Here is an 11,630-nt window from a genome sequence, read left to right as displayed (position 1 = left end):
CATAGTGGATGTAAGATGATCCCATAGGTCTGTAAAAGGAAGGGATTAGGAGTTAACTCAAGTTTCTGAACATATACCCTATATTTACATGCCTCATTGATGTCCAAGTGTTATTTAATTGTTAAAAAAAAAAAAAAAAAAAAGGGAAAGAGGTATAGCTGCATTTAACACCTCAAGGGCACAAAAACATCAGACACATCATCAGCTTGTTAAGTTGTTAAACTGACAGTGGATAACACCTTCCCTTTGACACTAGACAGCTTTTAGTGTTAAAATATCCATTTGTACTAGACTGGTTAGTTACCAACCAGCCAAATAAATCTAAGTGACGTTCACTTTTGAACACTATTATGTGAGTGACCTTTTATTCACAGTCTACTGTTCAGCATAGTTTCTACAGCTGTTTTCACCACAGAGTCTATATAAAAATTGTAGGTAACAATCTTCAAGTCCCTCATTGGTTAGTGATATTCTGTTTTGACGCCACAAGTTTAGCGTTTTTGCTGTGACCATCTCAGCTTTTTGAAACTAATGCCACATTGATGTGCTCAATGGATAACAAACTGTAAATGAAAACATTCTGTATTATGAGCACATACAGCTTTATCCTCCCTTTTGACTTTGGGGAACCATCATTTACAAAACAATCATATTGTATTTATTAAGAATAAAATCTAGGGAGGAAAGTTTACTGAGGTCAAAGATCAAGGGAGCTGAGGATTGTTTTTCCAGAGACTTTCATAGAATCAGACATCTTTTCTGTTAGAGAGAATGCAGGTTTAAGGCACTTCCACACTGGCAGGTAGCAGGAGTTTCGGTTTAAAATCCCGGGAAGTACCATGTTTTCACAGATTATTTTACTAGCAGCATGTTTTGTGCAAATATGTTTTATATGTGCAAGATGCTAAGCTGTACCTTACCACCTTACGTCTCTGATTGGAGTGGGGGCACTCATAGGGATCATTTTGTGGGGAAGAAGAGTCAGATGACCCACAAAATTACCATTTTTACGTGACTGTCCATCGAGCCTGAAGCAGACAGCCCACTAGAGAAAGTTGATGACCACTGTTGTGATACCTGTTATCTACTACTGGGGTTTTAGGTTTTGCAGAGTCAGTCCCTCTGGTGAGGTGTAAGCTCAAATTTGGGTAAGAAAACAAAATGTACAAAAAAATCCCCCAAAAAAGCTTCTTCCTGTTTTTGGTTGTGTCACTGAGCCCTCAGTTCCCTGGATGTCTGGTTTGCAACTGCAGACACAACCACAGCGAAAGAACACTAATCTAGTTGCTGATTATGTAAATATCTTTTAAAGTTAAAACAAAAAATTAAAGTCCTTAGAGAATTATATTGTTCCTGGTTCTGTTTTCTTCCAACACTTCCTCTTTATTCCTGGTACTGTTTCCTGTATTTCTGCTATCTGTGACTGAACACAGTGACATATGGTGCAGTATTCTGAGCCCCTATAGGCAAGTCCTGCAACTTGGCACCATCCTGGTAATGTGCTCATGCAGTTGTTGTGGAAAAACAAGACAGTCCCTGTATAAATACAGAGGTACACGGACAAACGTTGGTGAACTTTCGGCTTAAAAATAAGATTTTAAAACTTTTTTACTTCTATGTGTGTGCAAGGTTCGATGACATTATGGCTTTATTAACAGCTCAGAGTGCAGACACAAAAAAGGTCTGTGTAGCTTATCCCAGAGTACTGAGCAAATGCGATGCTCACTGAAATGTTCAAATTTGAAAACATTTTCCACAGCTATATCAGGTAAGAAGATTTACTTTTTACTGAGAAAATAACTTTTATTATTATCACACTTTTTATTTCAACTGTATACGTTCAATTATTATCTATATCTACCTGTTCAATCCAGCAATTAGGTCCCTTATATCATCAGGGAGGATGACACGATGCTCGCCCATGTCCCTGTAGTTTCCCAACACACACACCGGCACATGGGTGGGTACTTTGGGCAGCTCCCTCAGGATGTAGTTAAAAGTCCTGCAATTGATGCAATTGATAGGATCACAACATTTTTCTGGGAGTATCAATATTCACTGGAAACTGACTATTCTTCAAATATCGCTTGCCCAACTCCGCTTACAAATGACGGTACACAGTTTTGTAAAATACTTGTGTTTTCCTGTTTTTATGACTGGTAACCCTGAAGTTCAGTATCTGGCTTCAAAATGTAGAGAATTAAGCAGTGACTCAAAACAGTAAAGTATAAATGTTTTAAAACATAGACACACATTTTTAGATTTTTGTGTAATTTAATGACATTCTGAAGAGTCAGAAAATAATGACCTACCCACTGAGGTGCAGTGATGGGAATAACCGCGTTACAAGTAACGGCGTTACTAACGGCGTTACTTTTTTCAGTAACGAGTAATCTAACTAATTACTATTCCTATTGTTACAACGCCGTTACAGTTACTAACAAGGAAACGCGGTCCGTTACTATTTTTCAACAAACAGACGGTTGAAACTGTGTTCAGCTTACCGCATCTTATATCAGCTGCACAGAAGTAGCTGTAAGTAATCTGGACGCTACAGTTTTAAGCAGCTGCGCGCTCCCGCGGACGGCAATCACGATCGCTGTCTAGCACAACACCTGGAGCTCAGGGGGCAAAACAATCGAGTGCTGCTGTTTGACTAAGGAAGAATAAAGTAGTCGTGGTAAGTCGATCACGTGACCACTTAAAGACAAAGCAACAAGGTGATATATACCAGTTTTTAAATTGTGTCGATAGGCCACGTAAAACCAGAGTCGTGATAAACAAGATATACGCGGCGTTTTTTCCTCAATAGTTTCGCCACGTTAGCGCTAGCAAGCATGCTCTGCTTATGAGCAAAAAAACAAAACAAAACAGGGGAAGTTTTAGGAGTGACGTCGAGAGAGAGAGAGAGAGAGAGAGAGCAGAAAAAGAGAGAGAGCGAGTTTTGAGATGTGAGATTTGTGACGTTTAGCGTGTTTGGAGTGTGTAATTAATGTGTTGTCTTGTGTACTTTCTACTACTACTTATGGTTTTTGTCTGATTTTAGATCAATTCTGGTTATACAGTATGACAAAATGAGAACATAACTGTAAATTCAGGCACGCGAGGTTGTGCTAAAAAGAATGATACCAAACAAGGCAAAGCAAATAGTTTTTAAAGGTAAAATGTAGAGGGAAAATCAAGAGTAGTAAAAAAATGGCCAATTATACCCTGGACCCCAGGGGGTTAAACGTTCTTTGTTTTTTTTTTTAAGTAACGCAATAGTTACTTTTCCAAGTAATTAATTACTTTTAGAATATTGTAACTCAGTTACTAACTCAGTTACTTTTTTGAAGAAGTAACTACTAACTATAATTGAATTACTTTTTCAAAGTAACTTGCCCAACACTGCTGAGGTGTCTGTGAAAATTATACACCTGCAAGGGCATATTTTCTATTCAATTTTATTTTATTTATACAGTGGCAGATCACAACAACAGTTGCCTCAAGGTGCTTCATATTGTAAGGTACACCCTGCAATAATACATAAAGAGAAAAACCCATCAATCAAATGAAACCCTATGAACAAGCACTTTGGCGACAGTGGGAAGCAAAAACTCCCTTTTAACAGGAAGAAACCTCTGGCAGAACCAGGCTCAGGGAGGGGCGGCCATCTGCTGCAACCGGTTGGGGAGAGAGAAGGAAGACATGCTGTGGTGTGCTTCGCATTCACACCATGACAGGAACACTAATATGGATCCTAGACACCTGGCTAGTCTTGCCCATCCAAGACTGGCTTTACAGTCAGAAAGTTAGTCTGAGCCTAAGCCTCTTCCAGAGGACCCTTTGTCCTTAACCGCCACCTTCACCTTAAACAGTTTACTTATTTGCTTTACATCTGAATTTGAATTATATTTGAAATGTGAGTAAATCCCCTTGTTAAAGATCATTAAATGCATGATGAAAAACAGTATTTAATAATGGAGATTAGACTACAGTATTAACCAAAGAAAACGTGATTATAATTTTTGCTACACTTAAGCATACCTATCATTTACTGTGCTTAGTCACTGTAGCACTTAGAACAACAGCGAGGCTCACTCATGTGTTTTTAATTGTGGCTGAATAACAAAAGAGCTCTACAGCACAGAGTAATAAGATACACCAGATCCTACTTTACATGAAACCCCATTGAAAAAACCTTCAGTTATATCATTTGCCATGCTAATATTAAAAAAAAAACAACTTCTCCCTTGGGATGCCCAAAATAGCAATAGTGGAATGTATTTTAAGGATTGTGCATCTAGAGCTGAACACAATCCAGCAGCGGAAGCTTCATAGCCACAGACAGACACAATGAAACTTTATCTGCTCATGCATATTAAAGAAATAGACTTGCCTGATGAGACAACAACACACAGAAAGCTCTCTTACCACTGCTTGGTGATGTCAAACATCATGATCACTCCATTGCAGTTCTTGTACACATCCAGGAACTCTGCATCCAGGGCCACCTCATCTGACTATAACACAAACAAATTAATATTTAAGGACAATTGGAGGAAAATATTCTGCTGAGATCATATGCTTTTTTTGTTTTTTCCCCCTTTATAATTTCCTCCTTATAAGACATCTTTCTCTGATTAAAATCTGCAACCCACATACTAGAAGTGAGCCTTTCTTCCAAAACACATGACAGCCATGTGATAGTCACCTCTTGGGGCTCGTTCTCCAGTTTCAAATTGTCACCGCGCCTTTTTCCTTTGCCTGAAAGAACAATTGGTCACAAACGTTATGATCAGACAAGCTGACACACAGTGAAATCCTGATCTGCAGTTTGTTTTGTTGCCTCAAGTTAGTATAAAGGTATAGAGCAAGCAGAGCAGCAGCACAACTGCTTTTCTAACAGAAAAGCATCTTGGAGCCTACTTTGACCACACAGTGCCCTTTAAATACACGCTGCAGATGCTCACGCTCTAACTGGGTGCAGCAGTAGCAAAAAACAGAAAACAAATAAACAAAACAATAAAAAGGAAAGGAAAGAAACCCCCCAAACAAAACAGCCAAACTCTGAGACATAGCTAGGCAGCAACCCTGAGCCATACTCTGACAATATTGACATTCAGATAAGAGTGGGGATAGGCAGGGCAAACCCACAGCACACAAGAGTTTAGTATCTACATACTGTAGCAGCGCTCACCTACACCTTCAGGAAGAGGATATTTTTGGCCTGAGATGAGTGTAAGAGAGGTGCCCCCAAAAAAAGACAACATCAACACTGAGGACAGAACAACAGACAAGCAGCAAGCATCTCTATTGGATGTGTTGATATAATGCAAGAGGTCAGCCTTAGAGGAAATTTGACTGGCATGTGTGTCAACACTCACCTTTGTCCACCACGTCCCACACCTCTACCTTCACCACATCATCAGTAGCTGAGGCAAGCACAGAGGACACATTCATTATTCATGTTTGAGACCACAGAGAGAAGAGTTCAAATCTATTGACTGTTCAGTGACTCTAATGTGGATCTACTCACTAACGTGCTATGTGGTTGTAGTGATTTCTCACTAGTATGGAAGCACTGACAAAAATACAGGACACCTCCTCTAACAATCAGTTAGCTCAAACTACAGCTAAACTTTTTCTTTTTACCTTGATATGGTGCCACTGGAATAAATTATGAGGCACAAACAGCAGATGTCAAATATTCACCAAAACAGAAACATAACTAAAGCAGTGGTGACAAGCAGAGCTGGGTTACATTAACCAAAAGAATCCTCTCAGTATTTAAAAGCTCCTTTTGGCTGATGCACAATATATATATTTTTTAACAAAAACAACATGTGATGTGTCACAGCCACTTTTATTAAAGCAGACATCTAATTTTATTGGTCCTAATTAAAAGTAGTTGGGTTGTCAGTCAGGACAGGAAGTGAATTGCAAAGGAAGTGAATTGCAGTGAGTTCCATATTAATTCAGTTTTGTGTAGTTCAGTGTGCTTGAAGAGGGTGGAAGTAATGTAAATTTCATCATTAGACAGTAAGCACGAGGCTTTGTGCAGATGTTCACATGTACACCAGCTTTTTGTGAACATGCAGACTCATTTACAGAACTGTACTATAGAGTAGCAACTAGCCAACCCTCAAGCAGACTTTGACCAAACTACATGAAAAACAGAGTCTTCTTCACCTAAAGGTGCAGTGGCAGAATAAGGGTATAAGTTGGTAACGCAACATTGGACTACATTGGTATAAATTAAATGGCTAATTCTATCACTCTGTAATGATATTTATTTTTTTTAAATGTATATATCACCCAGCCCTGGTGAGATGATCACATGTGGTCACAGCTATCTTGGCTTACTTTTGTAATTCCAATGGATGCTTGTAGCTTGGATCTCCTGAGTGGGTATATACTCCTCCACAAACTTCTTGCCCTGCAGTCGATGCCATAAAGTACTCTTTCCAGTGTTCCTGTCTCCCCGAATCACTATTTTCACTGGAGTAGGAGACATGACGGAGATGCCATAAAACTGAACAAACTAAGACACAACATGTATTTAGCTGGCTGGATTACTTACTGTTATACTGGACCCCTTTGGCAAAGCGTCTCTGCAAGCTCTGGTTCATGGACTGCAGGCCAGCAGGAATGTTCTTCTCCTTGAGCTGGCCAGGCTCAGAGCCCACCAGCTTCTTCAGCGCTGAGAACATTTTGACTGAGCTTCACCAGCTTCACTCTGCAGTAGAGAGGAACTCTGGCTGATGACTCCTTAATGACAACACGAGTAAAAGTGTACCAGCGTGTCCTCACGGGCAAGGAAGTTAAGGATCCATGCTGAGATCCAAATATGATGCCAAATCACTTCGTACCAACTTCAGTGGTTTACTGAATTTAGCGGTGCCTCTTTTAAAGTTGACCAGATGGTTTTTCTTTGCCTGTCACAAGTAGAATTTACTACCATGTTGTTTTGAGCATCATCTAAGGGGAAAAAAACACAAAGAAAGACACAGAGACAGAGGTTGGGGATTAAAGACTCTTGTTTAGATGAAATTCTTCTGTTAACATGTAGGTGTGATGAAAAGGACAGGCTTGTTATTTTTTGCAAAAAATGAAAATGATATCAAACTATGCTCAAGTGTTAGAACATAAGAAAAACCACATATCCACTAGTTCCAGCTTCTTGTGCAAGTTTGTCACTCTTATGTGGAAATAAAATAAATGTATTTGAATTGCAAGCTATTCAACTTTAAAAAATTAAGATATGCTTTATTTATTCAAAAAGTTGGGAAATCTGCTGTGTCACAGCTGGAAACTAATTCTCAGTAAAATAAACACAATATAACAAGAAAACAACAACAGCACAGCTAGTATGAACAGCATTAGACTACGACAGCCAAAAGACAGTTTATGTGGAAGTGCATTAAAGGTACAGTATGGAAAATCTCACTGACAAGACATCAGCGGATTGTATTCAACTAAAATTTAAACTGTCCCAGTTCAAATTTGTCCCACATGGGCCACTGTAGCTGGGACAGATATGTTTTAGTCAGCTGAGAAAGTAAAAGGAGACCGACACAAGTCTATGAGTAAGTAAGCTGTTTAGCCAGAATTAGTGAAACTTTCTTTGAAGCGGATCTAACACTGTTGGCCTTGAACACTCATCGAATAACCTCTCATACTATGTGAGAATGTAATCAAACTTTTTATCAGAAGAAAGAGTAATTTTTCAGACACTCAAGCCTGGGATAAAGTTGGCTTATAACCAGCTTTGTGTTAGAGAAATTAAAAGAGCTAAATGCAACCTATAAAAATAAAATTTACGTAAAAGACATAATTAAACATTAATAAATGTATATTTGTGGATGCAATACTCTTTTTTTCTGTTAAATAACCTCAAAAAATGACTGACTGACTGACTACTTTTAAGGCTGCTTTCCAGAGCAAGAAGTCCTGAGTTTGACTCCTCCATCTGTTGTGTGGGTTCTCTCCGGGTACTCCGGCTTCCTTCCAAACGCATGCAGTTAGTTGAGTAAGGTTAATTGGCAATGCTAAATTGCCCATAGTTGTCAATGTGAGTGTGAATGATTGCCTGTCTCAATATGTTAGCCCTGCGACAGACTGGCAACCTGTCTCAGGCGTACCCTACCTCTCACCCTATGGTAGTGGGGATAGGCTCCAGCATCCCTGCAACCCTGATAAGGATAACCGGAAGAGAATGGATGAATGATGTTATCTGTTATCTATCATTATCTACATTTATACTGCCCAATAAATTAAAATTTTAAAAAATAAAGAGGAGAAAAACCTTTTACCACGTTTTGAGGACACTTGACAACTTCGCTGTTGCACACACACTTGGAACACCACAAACACAACAATCGGATGATCCAAGCAGAGTTAGTCAGAGAGTTAACGAGATAAAAGTAGTTCTAAAACAACTGTCCGTCCACAGAAACGTCCCTTGGGGGTAACCTTTGAAAACACTTTCCTGATGAGTTTATGGTCTCAGTCACTCACACTCACAATTTTTGCTCAGACCAAGTAAAAATTAAGTCCCTTTTGTAAATGTTAGTATGTTACTAAATATAGTTTTAGATTGCACTTTCACTTTGATCTAGAGCTGGGCGATAAAACGATAACGATATGTATTGCGAAATAACTTTTTCTCGATAGAAAAATTAAACTATTGCGATAGACCTCATCTCTCTTGTCCTCTTAAAAAAAAAAATAAAAATGAACAGCCAATCCAAATTAAGTAGCGCAGAGCCGAACCAATCACAGCCGCAGCTGTACATGTGCAACGGCACATTTAAGATTTAAATGTGCCGTTGCTCACAAGTAAAATGTGAAATAATTAGCAGCTTGTTTTAATTAAAATATTTATTTCCCATAATAAGTTCAACAGGGTAGATGTACTTAAGGAACATGAGACTTCAGTTTCAGGTAAAGGCAAATATTGTAAACTACACAAAAGGCAGCCGCTAAAGCGTTTAAGTTTCAAAATAGAACAAACAAAACAGACCACTAAATTGTCAATTCCACTTAGAAACAAAATTTTAATTCTAAAAATAAATCTTAGGTCGTTTTACAGAAGAACAGACAAAATTGACTAACTTTTGTCAATATCAAATAAACTGAGAACTAAAAGGAAATTCTCAGGCTACGTCCACACGTACACGGGTATTTTTGAAAACGGAGATTTTCCGTTTTCGTTTTAAAAAATAATCCCGTCCACACGTAAACGCAGAAATGAAGGAAAACGCTGCTAGGAACATGCCAAAGCAACAGGTGGCGATATATTCCTAACCGTGTAGAAATGTTGGCCAATCAGAAGTCTAGAAGCCTCGGTAGGAAATAGTAAACAAAGATGGGGCATAGAAACAGAACCGAGTCGTATGTGTGGAGGGACAGTAACTATGTGTGTATATGTACGCATTTAAACACTGCAGAGAGTACAATTAACAGTAACAGTATTGTAGAAATTCATTTCACCGAAACAATAACGTGGCGCACAGTGTGACGTCAAAAAAGGCGCACACCTTTGACGCTGCGTTTTCTCCGTTTTCCTCGTCCACACGTAAATGCAAAAACGGAGTTTTCGAAAATATCCACCCTGGCAGGTGTTTTTAGAAATCTCCGTTTTCAGTGACTGAAAACGCCGTTTACGTGTGGACGAAAGGTGCAAACGCATAGAAAAATCTGCGTTTTCAAAAATACCCGGGTACGTGTGGACGTAGCATCAATCTCTCCTTGTTGTATAGCTTAGCTTTTCAAACAGTTTTAACAGTTACTTTAGTCTGACAAAAGCCGAATGACGAATTAGCGCTTTCAGTCAGAGATTGAGCATGCACCGGTTTATTGTATATCCAGACTTGCTTTCGGCACAATTTACAGTGCGCGCTACTCTGTTTTTTGTCAGACTTGAAATAGCCGAAATACCTTCACACTACGGAACTTCTGTGGCCCTTCCGTTTGACAATCTCTCCAGCATTGGAACCACCATCTGTTTTTTCTTCGGTAACCTTCGCTCACGCTCTTGGTTGATTTTTCTCTAGTCGGCAAACTCCTTTCCTTCATTACCTGGGCGGCCCGGCTGCAAAAACAAATACACATGTGCGCCTTGGCGCTTGTGCTGTACGTAACAAGTCATGTGACGTGACGCTGCGGCTGTGATTGGTTCGGCTCTGCGCTACTTAATTTGGATTGGCTGTTCTTTTTTTTTTTTTTTTAAGAGGACAAGAGAGATGAGGTCTATCGCAATAGTTTAATTTTTCTATCGAGAAAAAGTTATTTCGCAATACATATCGTTATCGTTTTATCGCCCAGCTCTACTTACAAATATAGTTATTTGGCTTATATCGTGATATATATCGTTATCGCCTGAAATGAAAAAAACATATCGTGATATGAAAAAATCTTATATCGCCCAGCTCTACTTTGATCCATCCCTCTCCTGCCAGTTTCAAAACGCCAGGATGACAGTCACAAAGATACTCATCTGGGGTGATGTCATAGTAGCTTAGTTTATTACAGCACAGCTTCAATTACAGCTGAAGATGACAGGGTAGAAAGCATGAGGATTGTGCACTTGACTAAATATTCATTACTGTTAATCATTCCTGCCACAGAGACAGGACTGGTCAGAACTTAACAGTAAATCACAATCTATACTTTACCCCACATTATAAGGTTAAGCTCACTCACACACACACAGTCCAAATTTTACTGTTAAATCATTTGATAAACGGCTGGCTTTGACGGGTCGGGGGACTATGTTACCAAAATGGCAAGAGACGGCACTGTTTGACACAAGTGTAATGGGAGCACATGAGAGGCACAAGCAGAAGCAAGACATAATGACGACGTTGTCAGATGATTCTTCGCAGTAGGTTTAATGACAATGAATTAGAAACTGTCTCTAAGACAATATTTGACCAGCTGAATAACAGAAGGCTTCAGAACACGTCTCCGTGTCCTGATGGGAGCTGTCACAGTGTCCCTACAGGAAATACATTATTCACTATCAAGATCAGCTTTGTCTTCAGTTGACATTATTAGTACAAGCTCCGTGTCTGTTTGTATTAAAAAGAGACTAGCTCAAATCCAAAGAGCCGAGGAATTATCTACCAATGGCTGCGAATTAATTCTGTTTTCAGGTTGAATTTCCCCTTCACCGTTATCCTGCTAGCATTAGCTGACTGTGCTACTCGCTCAGCTAGAACAGTGAGCTTTGCTGAATATATGAAGCAATGTGTTTAAGCATTCTTAAATCAGAAAATTCTAAAGAGTATGTAAAGGTCAATTCGAATTTCAAACAGAGATGAGGCAGCCCGGCTTGTTACCTAACGTTAAAGGGGTAACGTTATCCTTTGGCTTCCCTGTAGCTAGCAATCCAGGCAATATTAGCTTAGCTTTGCCACCTCTGCGCTCAGTGACACTACACGGCAGCACGTCAGGATGAGTTTTTCAGGGTAACGTCAGCTGCAAATACTCACGGGTATATATTAAGATAGGAGCGTGCAGTCCCAGCATCTTTTCCTCAAAACATCTGTCAGTCCTCCATCCCGACAGAGATACAGCAGCGACATTCCTTTGCAAAGAAGACAGCTACCGCCGACCAATCATCAAGTAACACGCAAAACCTGTGA

At 39.4% G+C, this 11,630-nt stretch overlaps 1 protein-coding gene across 3 annotated transcripts in view; it reads right to left on the bottom strand.

Moving 5' to 3' along the window:
* rabl6b (RAB, member RAS oncogene family-like 6b) overlaps positions 1–11,630 on the bottom strand; it is a 24,498-nt gene extending 12,868 nt beyond the window's left edge. The window contains exons 1-10 of one of the 3 annotated variants that reach the window (XM_019365546.2): positions 11,478–11,630; positions 6,852–6,960; positions 6,563–6,718; positions 6,346–6,480; positions 5,367–5,414; positions 5,180–5,209; positions 4,694–4,746; positions 4,414–4,502; positions 1,862–2,002; positions 1–29 (exon numbers count right to left, since the gene is read on the bottom strand). The exon at positions 1–29 is cut by the window's left edge and continues 77 nt beyond it. In XM_019365546.2, coding sequence (XP_019221091.1) covers positions 1–29; positions 1,862–2,002; positions 4,414–4,502; positions 4,694–4,746; positions 5,180–5,209; positions 5,367–5,414; positions 6,346–6,480; positions 6,563–6,692 — 655 coding nt within the window. In that variant the 5' untranslated portion in view covers positions 6,693–6,718; positions 6,852–6,960; positions 11,478–11,630. Of the gene's footprint in view, positions 30–1,861; positions 2,003–4,413; positions 4,503–4,693; positions 4,747–5,179; positions 5,210–5,366; positions 5,415–6,345; positions 6,481–6,562; positions 6,961–11,477 lie in introns of all 3 variants that reach the window. The other 2 variants (XM_019365545.2, XM_019365547.2) reach the window with 2 other exon arrangements.

This window comes from Oreochromis niloticus, linkage group LG12, assembly GCF_001858045.2.
Source record: "Oreochromis niloticus isolate F11D_XX linkage group LG12, O_niloticus_UMD_NMBU, whole genome shotgun sequence".
Lineage (NCBI taxonomy): Eukaryota > Metazoa > Chordata > Actinopteri > Cichliformes > Cichlidae > Oreochromis > Oreochromis niloticus.
The sequence above is the reverse complement of the archived record's forward strand: the minus strand, read 5'-3'. Positions and strand labels throughout refer to the sequence as shown.